At 40.6% G+C, this 26,114-nt stretch overlaps 1 protein-coding gene across 2 annotated transcripts in view; it reads right to left on the reverse strand.

Annotated features, from left to right (window-relative positions):
* LOC144502996 (sarcoplasmic/endoplasmic reticulum calcium ATPase 2) overlaps window positions 1-14,890 on the reverse strand; it is a 99,286-nt gene extending 84,396 nt beyond the window's left edge. For both annotated transcript variants that reach the window (XM_078227465.1, XM_078227464.1), the window contains exons 1-4: window positions 14,212-14,890; window positions 13,458-13,475; window positions 13,285-13,367; window positions 3,127-3,231 (exon numbers count right to left, since the gene is read on the reverse strand). In XM_078227465.1, the coding sequence (XP_078083591.1) occupies window positions 3,127-3,231; window positions 13,285-13,367; window positions 13,458-13,475; window positions 14,212-14,329 (324 nt within the window). In that variant the 5' untranslated portion in view covers window positions 14,330-14,890. The remainder of the gene's footprint in view (window positions 1-3,126; window positions 3,232-13,284; window positions 13,368-13,457; window positions 13,476-14,211) is intronic.
* Between the last annotated feature and the right edge of the window lie 11,224 nt (window positions 14,891-26,114).

A 26,114-nucleotide genomic window follows, 5' to 3' on the forward strand; every position in this document is an offset into this window, starting at 1 on the left:
ATCATCTGAGGTATTGGGTAGGGCTCCAGTGGATAATTAGGTAACTGCCAAGGCCAACATGCGCTCGGAAGGTTCCACGACTTGGATCTTGAGGGGTGCGCTCTCATGGTGGTCAAAGGAAGTGCTAACAAGGAGGCAATACTCAAGAGTTTTGATATTGCCTTGAGTCCTGCAGGAAGTTCACTCAGCACAAACAAATAAAAACTGTGGCCCCCTTCTAAAGCAAGTGTAGATCAGAGGCAGAGACAAAACGCAAGGAGAGGAAATCACGACCCAGCAGTGTCCTGTTATTTGCAGCAAATCTACCATTCCCTGCTTAACCTTCAAGAGCAAGTTTAAAATAACTATGCAGAGGTATAATTGTTCCAATAAATTGGGAGAACCAGTAGGATAATATATGGTGCAAGATCTCAGCTGATGGCTGTAGATTTCCAATGAAGTTCCAGTTTTGAGGCTGCCACTCAACTCATGTTTGCATTCTTCTGTAAACCTATTTAGTCCAAGCTTATTTTTCTTCCAAAGTCTTTATATTCTCTTTCTCATCAATTTTCCTTAAAGAAAATCATAGTCTCTGCTTCAATGTCCATTTGCGATAATACTTCAATAACCAATATGTAAATTGAAAACAAAACTCGTTATTGGACTCTTTCCTGAGGCACATCACTACCTACATTCCAATCAATCCTAAAAATGCCTACCTACCACCAAGCTTTGGTTTGTGCACCCCCCCCCCCCCCCACTCAATATGCCTCAATATTTGTGATGTCTCAATTATGTTTTCAGAAAATGAAAAATACAGATGCCATTAAAAGTTAAAATTCAATCAAACATAACTGACCTTTCACAAATTCACACCAACTGTCCCGGTCTTCATAAATGTTTACCAATTTCAAGCTATGTTATTAACTCATGTTTATCAGCAATTGAGAAGGCAAATAGACCCACATGTCCATCATTAGCCTGCTGCAATGCTCCAGTGAAGTCCAACACAAACTGGAGGAGCAGCAGCAGCAGCATCTAATTTTTTTTTAATCCATTTGCGGTGCTGGCTGGCCAGCATTTATTGCTCATCCCTAGTTGCCCTTGAGAAGGTGGTGGTGAGCTGCCTTCTTGAATTGTTGCAGTCCACGTGCTGTGGGTTGACCCACAATGCTGTTCAGAAGGGAATTCCAGCGACTGCGAAGGAACAGCGATACATGCAGAATGGTGAATGGCTTGGCAGGAAACTTGCAGCTGGTGTTGTTTATCTTCCAATTAGGCACGATACAGCCCTCAAGACTCAACATTGAGTTCATCAACTTTAGACCGTGATGATTCTTCTCGGCCATAAAAGCTTTTTTTTAAAAAAAACAATCTCATACGTTTATTGCCTCTCTGCCTTCCCCCACTCCCTCCACCAGGCCTACTGTCTCTACAACTTCCTTGAGGTTGCTACATCTTGTTGCAACCTCTCCCAGCTACAGTTTAATATCCAGCACATTTCCCAGTGTTTAGTTTTGATAAAGAGTCAGATTCAAAATGTTAACTGTTTTCTCTCCCTGCAGATGCTGCCAGGCTTACTGAGCTTTTCCAGCATCGCCCGTCCTTCTTTCAGATTCCAGCACCCACGGTAGTTTGCTCATCTTAGTGACGTATAACTTCTCATCTTATCCTTCCACTTATGCAGATAGCTAAGCAGAGACCTAGGTTTGAATCAGTAATTTTTATTTCAGAAGATCACTGACCTCTGGAACAAACTTCAGGGTTGAGCCTGGCAGAGTGCAGGTGGGATGTTGGGTGACATACCTCATGGAACTGGTTTTGAACACCTTTGGTGGTTTGGACAGAAAATCTCTGATGCCTTTCTTCTCTGAACATCTTTGGCGTTTCTCCTCCCCAAGACAGACTCCCAATTTAAAATGAGCTGCCAGCCATCCTTCATGAACTTGATGAATGCAGATTTTGGCTCAAAGTACAATAATTCAACTGCACCTCATTGCTGTAGAAACCTAGAACCAGTATCTTAGTAACACAGTACTGTGTGCCATGTTATTTTGCTGTGAAGTATCTTCTGCTTTCTCTGCATAATGGGAACATAGGAACAGGGCAGGCCATTCAGCCCCTCCAGCCTGCATTGCCATTCAATTCGATCGCGGTCAATTCAAAAATCAGCTCCATTTACCTGTCTTTGCTCCACATCGCTGGATACCAGCATCAACAAAAACCTATCCATTTCACTGACGCCACAGCGCACAGCCTTTATGGGGGAGAAAGATTGCTAGTACTGTGAAAAGGCGCTTCCTGATTCACTAACTGTTTTCGATCTAATTCTATATAATGTCCTTCACCCCACCCTTCAAGTTAGAATTACTGCGAGGACCGAGAGACCAAAATGTGCTCAATTTTGGAATCCAGTTTATAAAGTTAGCAAAATAATGTTAAAAGAATTATGAAAAAAACCTGAAAGTGGAAAAAAGAAACAGGGTTGTTTTATACAGAGTGATTCTTTGTCCTCAAGTTGATAAGATCAATATTAGCAATACTTCTGCTGCCAGGTTGTCCCTCCAAGGTGGCAATGCACATACCAATTTGAACAGGAAGAGCAGGGATGGAAAAGGTGGGCCCACTCTAATTTCACACACATGCATGCTCAGATAAGGGGACAATAGTGGCAATGTTAGTGGACTAGTAATCGAGAGGCCCAGACTGATGCGCTGGGGACATGGGTTCAAATCCCACCACTGGTGGAACTTAAATTCAACTAATAAAATCTGGAACTAAAAGCTAGTCTCAGTAATTGCGAACATGAATCAATTGTTATAAAAACCCCATCTACTTCACTGATGGCCTTTAGGGAAGGAAATCTGCTCTCCTTAATTGGTCTGGCCTATATGTGACTCTGCACCACAGTCAGGTGGTTGACTCTTAAATGCCCTAGCAAGTCATTCAGTTCAAGGACAATTGGGGATGTGAAACAAATGCTGGCCTGGTCAGTGATGCCCAAATCCATGAAAGAATCACTGGGAAAAATGCAATTGTACGGACTCTCCTCAAATGATTTTACTGCATGAAGTAAATTTTAATTTTAAAAAATGCAATGCTAAGTATTCCTAACATCCATGACAAAGTGGTTTTTAAATAACTTACCTGCCAAACACCCACAATAGCATTTGCAATTAGAATTAATAATATTACGAAAGGCTCCACAAAGGCAGTTACAGTTTCTTCACCTTCTTCAAACCAGGCCAGAACCTGCAAACAATCAGATAAATTTTTGTGAAGCGTACGGTTTACTTTAATAAGGTGGCATCACAACATTTGCATGCATTTAACTCATGTCAGTGCTTTTCTTACACAACTTGTCTTTTAAGCATCTTCAGACTGTATTGGTTTACCTTATCAAGCAATGCTAGGAGCACCTGTTGATTTTTTTTTTTAAGTGCCCTTTCTTCACACTCGTTTACTGTGGTCAAATACATTCAACAAGTGAAAACTGCAGAACTCTAAGCTCAAAGACTTGCAAATGAACTGTTAGAACTTTTGTAATAGTGTTTTCTCAAATGCATTTTCCCTTCATAAAAGTGCATTTAATTAAAAACAATTAAAAGGATGAAAGGGGAACAGAGAATACATTTAATTTATAAAATGAGGTTTCTTTTGTGGCAAAACCATCACATCCAATTTGTAATTGTCTGAATTGAAATGTAAGACCTAAGGATTTTAAAAATGCTTATAATTTGCAGTGTCTACTAAATGTGTGGAAAACAAAGTTAAAACGCAAAAATCATAGGGCTTAAAAGCATCACTTGCGAATTATCAGATCAACTCAATATGGTCATTTCAAAATTAAATACACTCTTAAAATAGAAAACTAATCAGTATTTCTTTGAATGTCATATAAGGAGTGCACAAATTGACTTTGATTCCAAATTCTTCCAACAACAGATCCTTAAAGAAACATATTCTCCTGAGTGAAACAAATTTCAAGCCTTAATGGGAAAATGTTGTGGAGCAACACGTGTACTGCACGAATCAGTTATGCAGCAAACCAAAGGAGGAATACTTCAGCTTGAAAATTATGCAGTTGTAATTATTTTGGTTAACTTTGGCACTGATTCAGGCAAAGAAACCATAGAAACCCTACAGTACAGAAAGAGGCCATTCGGCCCATCGAGTCTGCACCGACCACAATCCCACCCAGGCCCTACCCCCATATCCCTACACATTTACCCACTAATCCCTCTAACCTAGGGCATCTCAGGACACTATGGCCATGCTAAAAAGAATTGCCCTATCAACCTAACCCGCACATCTTTGGACTGTGGGAGGAAACCGGAGCACCCGGAGGAAACCCCCGCAGACATGAGGAGAATGTGCAAACTCCACACAGACAGTGACCCAAGCCGGGAATCGAACCCAGGACCCTGGAGCTGTGAAGCAGCAGTGCTAACCACTGTGCTACCATGCTGGAGCATGCAGCACTTCCCTACTTTCCATACCCATGACTCCTCAGCCATTTACAGAAAAGCAAGATTAAAAAAATAAAACTACCTTATTCTGTACTCAAAGAGGACAGTGATATTACAGTATGATAACATTCCCTATTTTGGCCATTGTAGTTGGAAGTCAATTTTGTCTTGTTCACTCGGATTTTGATGCAGATCTTGAAGCCAGATTCCAGAATTTGCCAACCACCTGTACCACCTATTTCCCCTAAAAATGTGCACTTTTCCAAAATAAAGTCATGCCAAATGTATAATAACAAACTCAAAAGCAAGAAGTATTACTGAGAGCTATTAAAATCACATAATGGCAGGTGTGATGACAACATACTAGAAGCTCCGTTTAGGGTTCCTAATTGTCGAGTTTCTCTCAATCAAACATTGGAAAAAATGCCAAATATTACTTCCTCACAAAAGAAAGCAAACCGGCACACAACTTCAGAGAAGTTGCCTACAACTTTGTTGGTTAAGGGCGATTTGTCAATCATGTAGATTATGAGAAATACAGGCATTAAATACCAGGCAAGACGATTGGGCAGGAACCACTAGAATACACCACAGTGTGGTAATGTATAATCATAGCCCAGTCATAATCTTATGGCATTAAACACATCTCACCAGCAAAAGAAAAAACTGGATGAATCACACCATGAGTAGGTCACTTGCCAAAAAGTGGGTCATAACCAAACAAAAATCGGAAAGAAAGTGCAAGAGGAACCTGGACACATGACAGGAATATATGGGTACAGGTGAATGTACATACATCTAGATCACAAATAAAATGAAAATGTGCAAGTGCTACTGCAGCTCTGAGCATATCAATTAAAGATTCATGGGGTACCTCAAGAGTACAATCTACATGAAAAGTACAATCTAAATGAAACAGACCGTATAATTTATGCCCACCGCCTTTTGCAACAGACCTGTTTAGAAATTCCCTACCCTTCATGTTGTCTACATTCTCTATTAGGGCTCAATCTCAGTTCCCATAGCAAAGCTTAGAGATAATTTTAAAACTTACACAAAAAGGTCGGAACTAGACACACCTAGGTTGACCACACTTTCAGCTCCAATTTTTATCATTTTAGTTCAGTTTACTTCAGTCCTCAAAACAATAGCCCATTTTGGATTTTTTTTCCTGGCAATACACCGAGGGAACTCGGTCACAAGCACATTCTTCATAAACAAACATTTCATTTTGTTACACAGGGAGAATTGTGTCCAAACTAACTGCTTTCTTTTTTTCCAGTGAACATAGATACATAAATCTCACCACTGACACATCCACACCACCCCCCCAGAAGATGAATGCATTTCAGATCTGCTTACTGCTAATCCAACTTCAGTGGTGCTTCCACTGTCTTGGCTGTTCATCTTTATTTAACTCCCATTTTAGCCATTCCAAACTGACAGAGATTTCCATTTCCAATCCAACTTCCAACTCTGTATAGAATCTGGGAGCATGTGGTATGAAATAGTTTATTTCTTAACTTTGTTTAACTTTGGGGGCAAAAGAGGAAGAAGTGTTGCCAAGTTGCTTCACATTGTTCCATTCAAAATGTTTTTATTCAGTGCCATACCCACTGTTGATTCAACATTGCTTCATTTGATATGTTATTTCTGAATAGCAGCTGCACCAACTCATTAACTTTTCCCTTTAGTTTACTTCCACAAAGGTAACAAGCCAAAACATTAGATTATAAACAATGCGAAAGTAAAACTCCGTTAACTGTTTTAATCCCTTTGGATACTCAAGCACTATTGTTGACAGTATTTATTCTCCTTGGGTATATGTTTGATGCACAAACACTACAGATGCATGCATTTTCCTGAGGTACATGTTTTAACGATAATTATGTCAGATTTGAATGCAATCTTACACTATAAGGAGTGCTATTAAATTAACCCCATATGGGCTTCGTCACTCAAGGAACTACTGACGCATTCCAGCATAATATCTGAATGTGTGGAACTGTTGTTGCTGCTTCAGTTACATTGGCCTTTTCCACCAGGTTTAAAAGTACATGAAGGAATTCTCAGGCAGCAAAGATCACAACTTATCAAGCACCTTACATTTGAAAAGTAAAAACTATCGGATAGTTCCCTGAGCAGATGGCCCATTATTTGGCAAAATTTTACATTGCCACAAATTTCAAATAAGCACCAGGATGTAGCTCGCCTGGTGACGAGAGACTCTCAGCATCAGATCCTTCCTGCACGCCTAGAGTCTCATCGCTCGTCACACTGCCCTCAAAGCAGACTATCACCCATCTCCTTCTGGGATAAACTTTGGCAAGGAAGGTCTGTAAAGAGATGAAGGGGTGTCTGAGGTTCACCCCAAGCAGTTCCATGATGGACGTCTCTATGGGTTATTCCCAGGCACTCCGAGACAAACATCAACCACTGCTGGAGGACCATTAACTGAGTGAAAGACACTTCGGCCTGCCTGAAACATATTGGTCTTCCAGCTGTCTACAACCGTATGTTTCAGACTGGCGCATTCAAAAGGTCTAGGACCACATGCTGAGGGATGCACTAAAGCATTTGACAGCTGCTGCAAAGACTCAACGAGGAGGAGATATTGTCTAAGGTTCACCTACCACAGTTAACTGAAATGCTGGAAATTGTGCAAAACCCTCAGGCAGTATCTGTGACATGGAATGTACATTGTAAATTTGTGTAGTTGCAATTGTATCGAAGCAGCTGAGAGTACCACATGATGTATGAAAATAACTCTAGCTGTGTTGCACTTGCAGAGATGTCCAATTTGAACTTTATGGAATATAATTTGACACATTTTCATGAATAAAGTATATTTTGGGGGAAAAGGCTCACCAATACCTCAACACTACAGAGCAATTGAGTTGTTCCAAACGTACATTTATACCACAACTTAAAGTGGGTTCAAATCTAGAATCAGGACTTGTACTGAATGCAGACTGAAGTGGAGAAAAGCTCCCTGGAAAAATTGACTTCCTAAAAAGGTAACAAGTGAAAACAAAGCCAAAAACACGTATAAACAATGGAACAGTCGATTGCAGTCTGTTTAAATCCCTTCAGCTATCCAAGTACAGCTCCATTATGGTAGAAAACAAGTTTAAAGGAAGATCCTGGAGGCATCCAGGACACTATTTAAAACTATCTGGGGTTAATTAAAATGTGGCAAGTATAAACCTATCACCTTTACTTCATAAACACTTCAACCCAAACTGCTGAGAAACAACATGCACTTAACCATCCACATACAGAGCACTGGATGAGCAGAAGAATTAAAAATTATAGCCACATAATCGTAACAGATACTGCTGGATGGAACCCCGGCCCGAGACCAAAAGCTGAAGCATAAAAAGAGAAGTTTGTATTCTGGTTTCCCTGGTTAAACAATTTATATTACATTATACCAAGCTACAACCACAGGAGTAAATGGTGGCTTAAAAAAAGTAAAGCCAACATAGATTAAATGCACCAATAACCACTCAATACATGTACACATACCATCAGAAAGGTACAGGAAAATGTGAAAACATCAGTATTCGGTATACAAAACCCCCCCCCACTATTCTTAAACACCCAACCACATTAGGATAGCAGCTTCCCATCCCTACTGGAGGTAACAGATTGAACATGAATTTGCTAGTCATACAGGCGGCACGGTAGCACAGTGGTTAGCACTGCTGCTTCACAGCTCCAGGGACCTGGGTTCGATTCCTGGCTCGGGTCACTGTCTGTGTGGAGTTTACACATTCTCCTCGTGTCTGCGTGGGTTTCCTCCGGGTGCTCCGGTTTCCTCCCACATTCCAAAGATGTGCGGGTTAGGTTGATTGGCCATGCTTAAATTGCCCCTTAGTGTCCTGAGATGCGTAGGTTAGAGGGATTAGTGGGTAAAATATGTAGGGATATGGGGGTAGGGCCTGGGTGGGATTGTGGTCGGTGCAGACTCGATGGGCCGAATGGCCTATTTCTGTCCTGTAGGGTTTCTATGAAATGGTTCAAACTACAAATCTGAAATGTGGAGTACAAAAATACTCTTTTGATACCGTCTTAGATACCACTGGGAAGTACAATTTTAAAAATTATACAGGCACAGCATTCTTTCCCCACTCTCATCTTCCTGGCACAATGCGCCTCCTCCACAATCAGGTGAACCTGCTACCAGATCTCCATCAATATCTCTTAAGCATCCAACTGCTAGACATTGTGAGAGGGTCGGATGCAACTGACACCAATTTTCCTCCTCCATGCGCCTTCACTGTACTGAAACGATCAGCAGCTTACTGCATTGCAAAAAAAAACAGAACATTCAAGTTCCTGAAGTTGTAAGAACTAAAAAAAAACACTTCATTTGGGCTGAAGGAAAAAGAATGCAGTAACTTTGAAACAAATAATTAATCACATTACTTCAGCCTGTCATCGTTTCCTTAATCTGGGTGCACAAAAGTTGAGTTCCAGACAACCATAATAAGCTGCACTGGCGTGTGCTTCAGCAATGAACTCACTGCACACAAAGGACGATAAAATTGGGTTAGTTTATTACAAGCCAAACATTTGTACTTGACTTGAAATCTAATGGGATGACTTCCTGGAGGCTGCAGTGCAGGATTACAGCATACTTCAATTCCAAGAACAAAGATAACCCGAAACTACAACAGGTCGTTCCACAATACCTTCCCAGCATTTGTATGCTACGGGGACTGCATCTCTTAACCTTAAACATAACGTGTACTTTCATTGATAAGCGGCTTTGACATAGCCTCAAACAAAAGAAAGTGTTAATTTTTTTTCTACAGGCAGGTTTAGATACAAGCACTTGGTTTTCCATAGATTTGTCTTTAGCTTTGCAATGCAGAAAGAAGGACACCAAATTATTTCCTCACAAATCCCAATTTTATTTGCTTTTATCCTTTCATTCATTTTCTTGTTGCTGTCCTCCTGTACTTTTTTTAAAAAATTATTTGCAGGACGTGGGCTTTGCTGGCTAGGCCAGCATTTATTGCCCACCCCCCAAATGCCCTCAAGAAGATGACGGTGGGTTGCCTTCTTGAACCGTTGCAGTCCATGTGGTATAGTTACGCCAACACTACTGTTAGGAAAGGAATCCTAGGATTTTGACCCAGCAACTCACCTGGTTAAGTCTAAGTAATTGATCACCAGGTTACTTATTTCAGGTAAAACAAATTACTCATTATCTGGTACAATGCTAGCAATGCCAAAAAAAATTACTTTTGTATGGTATTAAAATTATACAGTCTGATCCAATTTATTTTTAAAGGAGTTGTAACATCATGATCAGAACTGGAGGAGCCTTGCATTAGACTCCACTGTTACCAAGACAGGAGCCACACATACCAATGATGGAATGTGCTGGCAAGTGTGGGTCATAGCAGACATCATTGGTACCAAAATAAAGAAATTGCAAATTTAATAAAAACTAGAAAATATTCAAAATGTATACAGCAAGTCCATTAGCATCTGGAGAGAAAAAACAAGTTAATAATTTGAGTGTAGACAGAGCAACAGAAAAACAAGAGGCAGCGAGAGAGGGAAGGCAAGGAAATGGTGGGGAAATAGAGTGAAAGAGAGGGCAGTGCAAAAAAAAAGAGGAAACATCAATGGAGAGAGGGGGGAGGGGGTGGGAGAGAGAGAGAGAGAACGAGAGCAGTGGTGTTTTGGGTGTAGACCCTTCATCAGAACACACTTTATATCAAAGGGTCTCCAATGTTGGTCTTGTTTTTGGAGGCTGCTGCATCATCTTAATATTGCAATATTTCTTCTTGAAGTTTCACCAGCTCAGTCAGCTATCTTTTCTGTTGTTGCTCTTTAATGTCAACTGCCTCACCAAGATTTTCCAACAACTTCCACCTCTTTTCAGGCAAATAATGTTTTTAGTCATTCTATTTCCCCATTCCCTTGGTTCTCTCCAGTAAATTGTTCCCCCCTTTTGGTCCTGACTAATCACCCACACCCAAAATCATAACCTGTGTTTTTTTTCTTCCCAGTCTCTTTCAAATAAAGCACTAGTTTACTATCGTACTTTGAATCAAAGACCTGAAGTTTAAAAGGAGCTACTTTGATTATTTTATCATTTGTTCTATTCCGTTGTTTTTAAATTCAAGCTTTTTTCTCCATTAATGCCCACTACGCTAATCTCATTTCTCAAGGAGGCTTGAATCCAAACTCGCAGCAGATACACAGACTCAACATAATAGTTGGTTTAACTGCAATACTCATGGAAGTGCTACAAAGAGCCTCAGGGTGAGATAGGGTAAAGCCAGCTTTGGTTTCCTAACCCAGCAATCCCTCCTATAAGTACACGTGTCAACCCTCCTGACTAACAAGAGCAACATTGAGCTCCATTGTAGTTGCTTTAGAAGTTGTGCTCTGCCAGTGCTCACACTTGACTGGCTACTTTGGAAATAGATTGGAGGATGACCATCACATCACCCTGCATGGAATTAATATGTTCATAAGAGAAGAAAAATACATGGAGAAAGGTGGATAAAGGGAGCGTTTTTCACCAATAAAGGACAATCACAAAATGTTTGGTTAGGCCACAGCTGGAGTGGTGTGCATGGTTCTGGTCACCTCACTATAGGAAGGAGGTGATTGCCTGGAAAGGGTACAGAAGAGATTCACCAGAATATTGACTGGGATGGAGCATTTGAGACATGTAGAGAGACTGGATAGGCTTGGGTTGTTTTCTTTCGAGTAGTTGGGGCGGGGGGAATCTGATTGAGGTGGGGAAGAGAGAGAAATCTGATTGAGATGTACAAAATTGGGGGACCTGATTGGGTGTATGGACAGGGTGGATAGGAGGCAGCTGTTCCCTTTTTTGAAAGGTCAATAAAAAGGGGGCATAATTTTAAGGTGATGGGCTGGAGGTTTCAAGGGGATTTGAGGAAAAGGTTTTTCACCCACAGGGTGGTGGGAGTCTGGAATACACTGCCTGGGATAGTACTAGAGGCCGGAAACCTCACAACCTTCAAAACGTACATGGATGAACATTTTGAATGTCATAACATTTGAGGCTATGGGCCAAGTGCTCGAAATGTGGGATTAATGTAGATATAGTGTAATTTTGTCAGTGCAGACTCAGTGGGCCGAAGGGCCTCTTCAGTACTGTATGACTCTGACTCCCTCTGGCATTAGAAAATGCAATTTAAACTCCGGTTCGTTTATTAGTTGAAAGTACGACACGTATCATAGTTGCCACACCCTTGAGAAACTGGAAGTACATGTACATTCACAGCACATGTCTGTCTCACCATCTTTTGCAGGACTGTACTTCACTGCACCCACATTGTATTGGATTTTCATTTGTGTGATTTTGAGAATTCCCAAGATGTTCAGAGACTCTTGCACACTGCACCACCTTCCTTGAACTCATGTATGATAATGTAGACTATAAATAACTCGCAGTTTCTAGTCCTCTTTTCAAAAAGGTTTAATTAACTTGTGTTTGAACCTCAATCCATTGTACCCCAACCAATTAGAACACTTCCTTTGCCAAAACTATTAGATATCCGGCATCCCAATCCCCATGATATACAAGCTGCATTCCTTACTGTTGGAAGTTTCCTGACAGTCATTACTGTACATTACAGCAAAGGACTCATGTAATTTTTGAAACTAGTTGAAGATCATGTTTGCAAAGCATTATTATTCTTTAGAATTCGTATTTTTACAAAACTTGGACAGAAAAGAGGTGTCCCATTAATTCAACACATGCACCACAGTGGTTCACCACCACCTTCTCAAGGACAATAAAAACGCTGGCCTAGCTAGCAGCACCCAGGCCCTGTTAAAAAATTTACTGGAACTAAGTGACCTAGAATCAGTTAGTCGGAGATTATAAAACTCTCAACCAGGATAAGCTAGACAACCTTGGTACCTGAATTTCTATACCTCAATGCAACTTGCGAGATTCACGGGTAAACCACAGCTCTTTGATAAGAGTGCCATCCATTATGGCAACAGTGCAGATAAATGAAAACTTGTGCGTTAATATCATGTGAAGCCTATTCATTCCAATGAGGGGAGTTTTACTTCATATCCAAATCAATCACGCACAAAAATGAGTTTTCCTGCAAATGATTCATGTTCTCTACAGAATTGTGACAACTGTACAAAACAGGTTTGAACAGGTTATCACCAAGATGTCCAAAGTATGTCAGCATTTCTCTTTTTGTAAGTGGCACTTAATACTACTTACACATGAATGCAAATAACCTCATGAAGATGGTGCTTTACACGTCAAAGCAGCAACTGATAACTACTTCAATTAAAACTCAATTTAGCAGAACATTTGGTACTCAAACATGTGCCGAGAACATTTATTTCTGTCTGCCATTGGGTAACCATTACAACAAACACAGCTACTGCGTTAAGTAGTGTAACCCAATCCAGGACTGAACATTGTTTTCTATTATTGTCATGCCGACCCAAAACCATTTTAACTGGCATGCTATAAACCTTAAAAGTCAAGGAGAGAAGAGATACCACATGTCCCCATGAAGGTCACTGGCCAAATTTGGTCAACAGAAGTGTATCATCTTTGCAGACATCAGTCTTGCCCTCGTCAAAAAGCTGCAATTGTCACCTTACTTTTATCAAGACAGACTGGACTGAAATACCACACACCATTCCTGTCATGTTACTGTGTAAGGGTAGAGATTAGTTTGTACTCGGCTCAGTACTCAATTTCCTAATAAATCTATAAATGGGCCTACAAGAAATAATAATCACCTTAACTGGCAGAATAACTTGACATTGATACAAATTCAGTTCGATAAGATAAAATACTCACAAATGATATACAAGCTGCCAAGAGTAGGATTCTGACCAATAAATCTTCAAATTGTTCTACCACAAGCTCCCATAACGATTTGCCTGAAACAGGAGGAAGCTCAGTTCAACATTAAAAATAATCACAGCTCGAAAAAAAATTATGTACTGCCAAGAGCAAGTGAGCCACTGTACCTTCTTCTGCTGGCAATTCTGTTGAATGAGTGGCGCCGCCATGGAATATGCGAGAAAAAGAAAACTGCGTTAAAACATGCAAATACACTGGACTTCCAGACAAAGTCACGCTCGAATTTTTTTTTAAAAGGGAAGCATTTTAGACTAAGAGTATCCTGAGATCACGGTGTCACGAAGAGTTTACACACCAGGAGGAAGCAGAGTTTTAAAAAATAGAATAAAACCGATGCTTCTCCCAACTGACTGCGTTACAACTACTCCGGAGATTACATGTTGGAATACAAATTACAATGTTTCCGCTGCATGACGGCAGGATAAACTTAAAACTGGATGATTGCAACCGGTTTAAGATGTTGCTTTCTGACATGAGGAGAGGCTTTGCCACCTTCAAGATTTCTATTTTTTATTAATTTGGAAAGCAGAAGGGAGGGGGGGGATATTGTAAAATCGAGGCGATACTGCATTCCCCCCCCCCCCCCCACCCCACACACACAAAATGTGACTTTGAGACAATTTCTGCTTCAGAGTGGCGGTGAGTCAGCCATGTTCACTCTGCCTCACAGAGATGCCGGCTTCACACACAAGGCCCAACACCACACACACACACAAAAGAGGGAGAGACAGGGGAGACACTTCAACAACCCCCCTCAAAAATAAAATTAAAAACGCGCCACACACCGAAAGGAAAAAAAATATTTTAAAAAAAACAAAAATAGCAGCATCGGGGACAGGAAGCATCCCAGCCACATTTTACCATTCGGTCCCCATCTCTCCTTGTGTTTCTTGACTTGCTCCAAACTCAGACCCGTTGTCTCGTTGACGTTAAAATAGGCGAGAACTTCATCCACGGTCTTGGTGTGCGCGTTCTCCATGCTTCTCACTCCAGGTTTCCCCGCTTCAGTGGTTGCGGTTTCTTGTCCGCGGCCGGAGGGAGGGAGGGAGACAGGGAGAGAGTCTTCCTTCCTCACCAGGAACAAGCTGACACTCACTCACAAGGAAGAGGGGAAGAAAAGACAAGTAGGATGGAGGAAAGGTTCAGGTCAACCTTCCAACAGGGGTCTTTTTGTAAAAAAAAACAAAATAAATGATCTTTCAAACACTCTCAATCTTAAATATTATAAATGATTTTTGATTCTCGACCTCTTTAAATATAAATGATTTTTTTTTTTAAAAACACTCAATGTGTTTTTCTCTCTCTCGTGAATTAATTCAAACAGAAATTCTTGGTTCTATTCCTCTCTCCTGGTGTGAAAGGTTTTAATGTGGAGCCCGCAGGGACTGCGACACAGGAGCCCCCGGGTTGTGGGTGCTCTGGAAGCCGGCAGGAGAACGGGAGCGGTCCGGGGGAGGGGAGGGGAACAGAGGCAGCTCCGCTGAGTGAGTGAGTGTGAGCGACCAGCCACCGGCGGCAGCACGCTTATAATAGCCGAGTGGCAGCGGCCTTTCTCACGGCGAGACCTGGAGTGGCCCGCATGTGGAGAGAGCTCATTGGAGCAGCCCAACAGCCGTCAGGACCCCGCAGAGCCTGACGTCTCCCCGGCGGCTCCTCCTCATGTTCCAGAGTTCCCGGGAAAAGGAGGAGAGATGGGGGGGGGGGATTAGAGTGCAACCCAGCCTGAGAAAACCAGTGACGTTCACCCACCACCACTGTGTAAAATGCAACAGGGCTCATGCTGAAATAGAGCTCACATTATCCAACTCCTTCCCCCCCCCCCCAAAAAAAAAACGTGTCACTTAAGAGTGAAACAACTTTTATTTTCGTTCAAAAGTTTCAGAACTTCGGAACCTGCTCCTCCTCTATACAACAGGTGTCTGGATAAATCCCAGCAGAGACACACAAAAAAGCAAAGACCCTGCTACTTTGTAACCGGAAATGTCACACTTCATTCATGTCAGATTTCTTACTTCCTGGTTAATGCAGCGATTTTGTTACTTTCAGGCATTTTTCAGGGAGTTCTGCTCTCTCTGCGCCATGCTCAACTGAAAACAGCCTCTGTAACTGCCCTGACTTAAAGAATATCCAACTCGATTTTGTTCTCATCAATTGCACCCCCCCCCCCCCCCAACTTCTGAGGATAATTCTTCCACGGGAGAAATCTCCTGGCCAATACACCTCCTTCACCTGTGACCCTTTTTTTGAGGTTGCCATTCATTCATTTGTGGGTTATTTTACTTCATAACGGAGTGGACGTCAAAATGAATCCATTGTTTGTAGAATGTTTTGGGACATCCAAGAATTTAGTGAGGTATTAAATGTAATTTCTTCTTTTCACAGACTTTGCTAGGGTACTGAGTGTCTGCTATGGCTCAGTTCCAGCACACTTACTCTATAAGTCAAAAGGTTGGGAATTGATCACATTTCTGAGATTTGAGCACAAAAACTTAGGTTGACACTCAGGCAATGTTGAGTAACTGTGTTGCTGAAGGTGCTATCATTTGGATGAGATATTAAACTGAGGTCTGGTCTGATTTCTCAGATAGACCTCATGCTGCTATTCTGAAGAGGAGCAGTTGAGTTAGCCCTGGTGTCATGGCCAATATTAATCCTTCAATTAACAGCAAGTAAAATTATCCCATTGTGATTTGTGGGAGCATCCTGTGTTCAAATTGGCAGCTGCGTTCCCTTTGTTAATGCCATGAATGCAATTCAAAACTACGTCATTGACTATAAAGCATTTTGGAACCTAAATTGTGAAAGACACTGATGCTCCAATGGAATAAGTGCTTTAAGAGATTCCACTTTGTTGAACACTATGTGTGCAAGTCATTGTTAACTGGAACACTATCAAACATAACGTGACACTGAGCCACAGCAGCTATTAGGGTATATGACCATTTATGACCTAGGCATGGCCATCAATGGCAGACCAAGGGATGTGCAAGAGGCCAGAATTGGAGGAGTGCAGAGATTCCAGAGGGTTGTGGAAGCAATAACAGAGAAAGGGATGGATTAGTGGATTGAGAGACATTTTAGAATAGCATAATACTGCAGGTGCTGGAAGTCTGAAAGAAAAGCAGAAAATACCGAGAATGCTCAGCAGGTTTGGGAAAATATGCAGAGAGAGAAATGGGTTCATTTCAGGTCGATGATACTTCCTCAAAAACATTGGTCAGGCAGAATCTTCCCTTTCGGATTGAATGATATCTATTACTAGGTTATTAATTTGAAGATAATCCTTTGGTATATATCTGATCATCAGTTCAATGAATGTGATTCACTGTGGAATGGGGTAAGTGCAATGAAACTGCAGTTGCCTTTGTTTTCCCTCTCATCCTGTTTGAAAATGGCCACCAATATAACATGTAGGTTTCAGAAGAGAAATATAATTAGGTGATTATTCTCAATGTATCAAAAATATATTACTATATTGCTTATAGTAAAGATTCTGGAATGTGAAACAATAGAATTTGAATTTATTCTTAATTCTGTTCATAAAATATACACCTGCTTAAGACTTTGTTACTTAGGTGTCAACAGGTCCTTTCCTTCCTTGTGAAATAAGTTAGTGAGTTCACTGTTCTCTTGTATTATATGGTAGTCACACACTTCCAATGGCACCATTGCGACAATCCAAGCAATTGTTGTTCCATTACCTTAACAACAATGTTACCACAACATAATAGAATATACCAAATCCTAATTATCTGCTGTATTAAAATGCAACCAACATGAGGGGAGACGATGGCCTAGTGGTATTATTGCTAGATTATTAATCCAGAAACTCAACTAATGTTCTGGGGACCCAGGTTCAGATCCTACCACAGCAGATGGTAGAGTTTGAATTCAATTTTAAAAATCTGGAATTAAGAATCCATTGATGACCATGAAACCATTGTTGAGTGTCGGAAAAACCCATCTGGTTCACTAACGTCCTTTAGGGAAGGAAATCTGCCATCCTTACCTGGTTTGGCCTACATGTGACTCCAGAGTCACAGCAATGTGGTTGACTCTCAACTACCCTCTAAACAAGGTCATTTAGGGATGGACAATAAATGCTGGCCAGCCAGCGACACCCATGTCCTAAGAATTAATTTTTTAAAAAGTCTCCATGTAGCCTATATATTGAAATGCAAAAAAAGCTTTTGCAACTAATTTATAATTCTGCTGACCTAGTGAGTACGGGCACTCCCAATATAAGGACTGAGCCATACAGATAAGAAGGTTATGTACCTAGTCTGTGCCGAATATACAGCAGCTGGCCTCATTGCCCTTGATAAGGAAAAGGGGATGTAAAATCACATGTAATCCCTATTCCTGATTCCTATCTTGTGATCTCTGCTAAAAAAAAGTGTGAACTTTGGACATTGTGTGACAGCAGGATTGGGCTTGGCTGTGATATCCTACTTGGCACTCCCTCTATGGAGGAAAATTGGCAAAGGTTCCCTTTCCTTTAATTCTACCTAGTTATGCTTGCCATATAAGACTTAAGTACAAAAATCAGGATATGTACTCTAATTCAGTACTGAGGGTGTGCTGCACTGTTTGAGCTTCTGTCTTTCAGATATAAAGGCAAATCAAGGCCCCAATTGCTATCTCAGGTGGATGTAAAAGATCCCATGGTACTATTTTGAGGAAGAGTAGGGGAGTCGAGTAACTGCAGTGTAATGGCCAATATTTATCCACCAAACAAAAACAGATCATCAGGCTGTTATCACACTGCTGTTTGTGAGAACTTGTTATACACAAATTGGCTTCTGCGCTACAACAGTGACTGTGCTTCTAAAGTACTCATAGAAGAATCATACAATCCCTCTAGTGCAGTAGGAGGCCATTCAGCCCATCGAGCCTGCACCAACTCTTCAAAAGAGCATTTTACCTAGGCCCATTCCCTGTCACCCTGCACAATACCCCATGGCTAATCGACCTAATTTACACATTCTTGGACACTAAGGGGCAATTTTGCACATAACCTGCACATCTTTGGATTGTGGGAGGAAACCCTTGCAGACACAGGGAGAATATGCAAACTCCACACAGACAGTCACCCAAGGCTGGAATTGAACCTGGGTCCCTGGTGCTGTAAGGCAGCAATGTTAACCATTGTACCACCCTTTGGCTCTAAAGTCTTTCTCTTATCTTAAAATGCAGTGGAATTGATTTTCGTCCAGCCTATTTCATTCATAAAATTAATCTACTCAGTGATTATTTGTATAATGTAATGCCATAACATTTTTACAGACTTTGGAGACTCCATGTGATTTTGGCAATTTAGCTATTTCAGATTATGTAATTTATATTTTCTCTCTTTTCCTCAGTAACAGCTATTTAAATCTTTAAGGTTGTGAATCATATTATGGTATACTGCTACAGATATTAGCAGCCCTTCAGTACTTACCTAACAGACTGTTCTTCAAATAGGGACCCTCTTGGAAGGAGCAATCACAGTATGGTTGAATTTAAAATACAGATGGAGGGTGAGAAGGTAAAATCCAGTACCAGTGTCTTGTGCTTAAACAAAGACTACAATGGGATACGGGAAGGGTTGACGAAGGTAGACTGGGAGCAAAGACTTTATGGTGGGACAATTGAGGAACAGTGGAGGACTTTCAAGGCGATTTTTCACAGTGCTCAGCAAAAGTATATACCAGTACCACTACATGTGGAGTTTGCATGTAGGAAAAGGGATGGATATCTAAGGAAATAAAAGAGGGCATCAAATTGAAAGAAAATGCATACAAAGTGGCAAAGATTAGTGGGAAACTAGAGGTTTGGGAAATCTTTAAAGGTCAACAGAAAGCCACGAAAAAAGCTATAAAGAAAAGTAAGATAGATTATGAGAGTAATCTCGCTCAAATATAAAAACAGATAGCAAAAGTTTCTACAAATATATAAAATGAAAAAGAGTGGCTAAGGCAAACATTGGTCCTTTAACCTGTGCTGAACCCCTTCTCCACTCACATTGTCTGCACCTGTAAAGACTTGATTACCTGTTAAGTCTCACATTCCAACCATTATCTTGTAATTGAGTTTGTGTCTATATATGACCTGTTTGTGAACCCAATCCTGCACTTACCTGATGAAGGGGCAGTACTCTGAAAGCTCGTCCTGTTGGGCTTTAACCTGGTGTTGTGAGACTTCTTATTGGTCCTTTAGAGGATGAGAAGCAGGATTTAATAACTGGAAATGAGGAAATGGCCGAGTATTAACAGGTATTTTGTGTTGGTCTTCACAGTGGAAGACACAAATAACATGCTAAAAATTGATGACAGGAAGGCTATGACAGGTGAGGACCTAGAAACGATCATTATTACTAAAGAGATAATGTTGGACAAGCTAATGAGGCTAAAGGTAGACAAGCCTCCTGGCCCTGATGGAATGCATCCCAAGGTACTAAAAGAGATGGCAGGGGAAATAGCAAATGCATGAATGGTAATTTACCAAAATGTGCTGGACTCTGGGGCAGTTCCGGCACATTAGAAAACAGCAAATGTGACTCCACTGTTGAAAAAAGGAGGTAGACGAAAGGTAGGTAACTATAAGCTGGTAGCTTAATTTCTGAGGTGGGGAAAATGCTTGAATCTATCATCAAGGAAGAAATAGTGAGACATCTGGATAGAAATTGTCCCATTGGGCAGATGCAGCATAAGTTCATAAAAAGCAGGTCATGTTCAACAATTTTATTGGAATTCTTTGAGGACATTACGAACGTGGTGGACAATGGGGAACCAGTGGATGTGGTGTATCTGATTTCCAGAAAGCATTCAACAAGGTGCCGCACAAAAGGCTGCTGCATAAGATAAAGGTGCACGGCGTTACAGGTAATGTAATAGCATGGAGAGAGGACTAATTGCCTAACAGAAAGCAAAGAGTATGGATAAATCGGTGTTTTTCTGGTTGGCGATCAGTGACAATTGGTGTGCCTCAAGGATCAGTGTTGGGACTGTAATTGTTTACAATTTACATAGATGATTTGGAATTGGGGACCAAGTGTAGTGTGTCAAAGTTTGCAGATGACACTAAGATGAGTGGTAGAGCAAAGTGTGCAGAGGACATTGAAAGTCTGCAGAGGGATATAGATAGTTTAAATGAGTGGGCGAGGGTCTGGCAGATGGAGTACAATGTTGGTAAGTGTGATAGGAATAACAGCAAAATGGATTATTATTTAAATGGTAAAAAAATGCAGCATGCTGCTGTGCAGAGGGACTTGGGGGGGTCCTTGTGCATGAATCGCAAAACGTTGGTTTGCAGGTGCAGCAGGTAATTAAGAAGGCAAATGGAATTTTGTCCTTCATTGCTAGAGGGATGGAGTTTAAAAACAGGGAGGTTATGTTGCAGCTGTACAAGGTGCTGGTGAGGCCATACCATGTACAGTTTTGGTCTCCTTACTTGAGAAAGGGTATACTGGCACTGGAGGGGGTGCAGAGGAGATTCATTAGGTTGATTCTGGAGTTGAGAGGGTTGGCTTATGAGGAGAGAGACTCAGTAGACTGGGACTATACTCACTAGAATTTAGTAGAATTAGGGGGAGATCTTATAGAAACATATAAAATTATGAAGGGAATAGATAAGATAGATGCAGAGAGGTTGTTTCCACTGGCAGGTGAAACTGGAACTAGGGGGCGGAGCCTCAAAATAAGGGGAAAGCAGATTTAGGACTGAGTTGAGGAGGAACCTCTTCACCCAAAGGGTTGTGAATCTGTGGAATTCCCTGCCCAGTGAAGCAGTTGACGCTACCTTGTTGAATGTTTTTAAGGCAAAGATAAATAGATTTAAGGATTATGGTAAGCAGGCGGGTATGTGGAGCTGAGCCCTCGAAAAGATCAACCATGATCTTATTGAATGGCAGAGCAGGTGCGAGGGGCCAGATGGCCTACTCCTGCTCTTAGTTCTTATGTTCTATATAAGATGGTCTATATGTTCTTATGCTCTAAAAAATTGATAAATGGATTCTGGACAGTGAGTGCTCGCTGGCTGTTTGACAAGAGTCACCTGACTGCCATAAGTGAACTTTCTGGAAAAAAGGACTTGCATTTATATAATGCCTTTCACAACCTCAGAACTCCCCAAAGCATTTTACAGCCAATTATAGCTGTACTGCAATACAGTATTTTTGAAGCATTTAATAAAAGTGATATTATTCAGCTGCCAGTCTTTTTTGTTGGATTATTTAAAAGTGCCACTGAAAATTGATTTTTTTTAAAACCAAGTACTGAAAGATGTGGTATAGTTAGGATATAGTATTCAGTAAATTAAAAAATAATACAAAATTACATGCTTTGACCTTGAGTCACACAGCTAGAATGTTGCAGTTCTCACTTGTACATTCACTACAACAGCATCACAGACCCAAAGAATATCCTTAAAAATACAAACATGTAAAGGAGAACATGATATTCACAGCAGAGTGTTCGGGTTTAGATTACCTGCATTTGACAAACCTTTCCATTTCTGAAACTTGATCATACATAATAACAATTACATGATGGTTTTAAGTTAGTATTTAGGCTAGAAGTTTTAGGCTAGAAGTTTCCTTCTAAGTTATGTAGCAGATGGCAAAATATCTTCCATTGATTGTATCAAAGTAAAACATCAAACACTTGTACATAATTAAGAATGTGTTGTTTCATTGCTGTACATTGGGTACATGCACAACTATGCTGTGCTTATTTCTCAGCAATAAAGTCTTGAGGTCTCAGACTTCATTCCTTTTTCCTGTGTTGGTGGATTTTGGCTGGGGCAGGGGTGGCAACATTGCAACTTCCTTCAGAATCTGCAAGTTAGGGAGATGGAAAATATCAAGCATGGTATCCTGCCACTAGTTGCTGTTCAGTAAGCTCTGCTGAAAAGTCTATGGCCGAAATTCTCCAGTCTCATACGCCCTGCCACCGCTGCCAACGAGAACGGTGAATTTGGCGCTCAGCCAAATCTCCATTCACTGCAGTGGGACCGAAGAATCCCAGCCACAGGCGAGGTTGGAGAATCCCGGCCTATGTGTAGACATCCAATGAGGACATGATTCGGCTTGGTATGGATGCCCACCCACATTATCCATTTGCCGACTAACATTTACTGTCTGGCCTCACCTATGAAGATCAATCACATGGATAACCTGCCAGGGAGGTGTCAGCACTCTTGAAATCACACCTCATGATGATTCACCAAGTTGAGGAAAGAGAAAATGTACTTTTTCCAAATGTACCCAAAGAGTTTTGGCTTTTTACATAATATATTGGCAATAAAATCATTGGTGTCTATTGGCATGACTTTATGAGTCAATGAGTTGGAGGCATGATGGGATTTATGGCAGGGCTCAGAAAACAGTCTATCTTACAACAAACAAAGTCTACTTACTCAACAAATAGTTTATTTAAATGCTGCACTACAGCAAACCATATTTAGAGTCAACATGAATCAATACTTTTAAATCTCCCTTAAAAATAGATCATATAGTATAATTCTCTACTATAATCCCAATTTTATTTAAAATAATTCCCTTTTCCTTAGGTGGATTGGCCGTGCTAAATTGCCCCTTAGTGTCTCAGGGTCTGTGAATTAGGGGGATTAGCGGAGTAAATACGTGGGGTTTCAAAGGGGGGGGGTCGGATGCCCTTTCCAAGAGTTGGTGCAGATTCAATGGGCCAAATGGCTTCCTTCTGCACAGTAGAGATTCTATGATCCAAGTTGTGGATTTCAAAGTTCCACTCAGTGCTACTATGGTTTCTCTCCTACAGAGCTTCTGGTCTGTAGTATTTGCACTGCAGTTGCAGTATCAGTGTAAAGTGGTTTTCCTTTGCAGTAATGTTAAGAAGTTGTAATGTAAATCCAGAATCACTGACTACAGTAAATTCAGATCAAAGCAAAATGAAACTCCCACTTCCAGGGAATTTCACTATCTCTTCCCTTGGGGAGTTGTGAGGCCTTCTTTAGATTCACAGTAGTTACAGTATCGTTGCAGCCAAAGAGAAGAATTGACATCAGTTGTTTTTCTAAATTGCAGCAGCTTTCATGCAAAATAGTTAAGAAAATTATAAATAGTCTTTAATAGATTGTGAAAAGTCACTGTATGTCATATATTTTGTACGATAGGCTCACAATCCTACTTTTTCATACAAACTTTTTTGGGCTTTCTTTCCCCAATGCAGATCATAAGTCAGCTTGTCAAGCACATTTTTGTTAAATTACAATGTATACTTCAGGCCCCCAAACCCACTTGCTGATTATCAGCTATTTAGGTTGGAATGACATTTAATGTTTTACTGACTTGTAACCAGGTCATTTTCAGTTTTTTTAAAATGTACTTTCCCAGTTCATTCAACAGCCTTGCTATGTAATTAACATTTGTAATTACACTCTTATGCACTTTTTTTGGTCTGCATCTTAGGTGGCATAACAACAGGATGCAGCCAGAGATAACTACGACAACAGATGCCTCATGTAATTATCCCTGGTGAATGCTCAGAGAAACATTACGATGGCCACTTAAAGGCATACTTGATTATCTGAGACTCCATAACAAGCTTATTCTTAAATATCCTTGTGAAAATGCCTAAACTAAGTGAAAAAAGATTTTTAAAAACGGCATGAGATGGCTGCAATTATGTTAGGACCATCATTTTCTTGCCATACTGTTACGTTTGTAGAGTCTGTATGCAATCCTCAAACTCTTGGTGCATGTTGCTTTCATGGAGCTACTGGGAGTCAAGGAGGAGCAGAAAAATGTCATCTGTGTTGCCCACCACCCTCTGCCCCTATTAGAGATGCCACAAGAGCACTAATACTACCACGGGGGAAAAATATATATATTTTCAAGTGACCTTCAACTAAGACAAAAGATGAGGAGGAAAGGCATGATGACACTGCATGCTGGTACTCCAACTGCACTTGCTTTATATCCCATTTGTATCCCTATTTTCCCCAAACAACCTTCCCTCCCTGGATGGTTTAGTATTCATGATGTGGAGATGCTGGCGTTGGACTGGGGTAAACACAGTAAGAAGTTTAACAACACCAGGTTAAAGTCCAACAGGTTTATTTGCTACCAAATAAACCTGTTGGACTTTAACCTGGTGTTGTTAAACTTCTTACTGGTTTAGTATTGCCAGGGGACAGCTAATTAATCAGTATGTCAGCATTTGAGGAGACAAAAACAAAGTGACAACATGGTATGCAACAGCGGCCTGTATGATCTTTCTTAAATAATCCAATGCCAGGTGAAAGACTATGAAATTTGGTTAAATGTACGATTAACACAAAGGTGTGGGAAATTAGTACATCACAACCTAGAAATTGGTATTGGTGAAAACAGTTGAATGCTACAAAATTTTGTATGATATTCTGCTGTCTGATATTTTAACACAGACATTAATCTTTTTATTTTGTGAACATAAAACGAAAGCCAAGAAAAGCTAAACACATTTAAGAAAGACGGTGTTAAAGTGCCAGAGCGAACATGTAACAAAAGTATTAAATTACGTAGGAGATACTGGATGGATCAGAGTAAGATTACAAGAGGGTAATCCAATCAAGAGGCTTGAATGACATTATAAACTGTGAGGTTGAACTGCAGATTGAATTACTGGCAGTCCTCTGCCTTCGTCCAATAATTTTGTATTTTTAAACCGGCCAGCATCATTGCTTCTTTTCCATCCCTGGCATTTGGTGCTGGTACAAAATTACAGGGCACAGTATGTCAGGTTCTTTCAGATACTAAATTATGAAAGTAGTGACCATGCTCCATATTGTTATTTTCTTCCCACTTTAGATGTGCAGCTTCATGTACCATCACACAGCTGAGAGGACAGTAACCTCCCAGATCACCAACATTAATATTCTGTAACCACTAGTTGCAGGAGTGGCCTGATGTGTTGATCACCATTTTACTGATGTGCATGCACTTTATATCTTGTGTAGATTATAATGCATTTGTATTGTGCAGGTTAGGATTTTTTAAGCAATGCTAAACTGCAGGACAAGAAAAGTATAGGCTTTTCATTGTAAACCCATACTGCTCTTAACAGAAATACTTGAGACAGTAGCAAAATAATCTATACAAAGATTAGCAGTCATCACAGTTTATTATGTCATGTCTTCAATTGTCCAAGAACATAGTTATAAGAATGTCTAGTCTATAGATGTAACATTGCTAACTTAGACTGTTTAGAATAAATACATTCAATCTAAATAATAACCAAAACTTTAATTTTCTATTGTTGAATTGTTACAGATTTGTGAATATTCATGGTGAGTGGTTCTATGACCTAAAAGCTTAATCAAAATTTAGAATTGTATATAGAGTGGAATCTGAAGGTTAAACTATTAGTAGATTTTAAAGTTGGGAACACTTTTGATGGAATATTCTCAGTTCAGTGGAGGCGGGCTTGAAGGCAGTCTTTCCCAGAAAGAAATTTTGATCTGAAGGCGTTGGGCGAGTGGTCCAACACACTCACACCTCTGGACAATCACCTGAAGAAGGGGCTTGGAGCTCCGAAAGCTTGTGTGGCTTTTGCTACCAAATAAACCTGTTGGACTTTAACCTGGCGTTGTTAAACTTCTTACAATCTTGCCAGAGGCAGGTCATCAAAGACAGCAGCTACGGGGTAGCCAATTTGAATAATTAAGTCAAACACTAAAGCAAAATATTAGAGATGCTGAAAATATATGAAATAAAAACAAAAAATGCTGTAAATACTCAGCAGGTCAGGCAGCACCCGTGGAGA

The sequence above is a fragment of the Mustelus asterias genome, chromosome 13 (assembly GCF_964213995.1).
Source record: "Mustelus asterias chromosome 13, sMusAst1.hap1.1, whole genome shotgun sequence".
Lineage (NCBI taxonomy): Eukaryota > Metazoa > Chordata > Chondrichthyes > Carcharhiniformes > Triakidae > Mustelus > Mustelus asterias.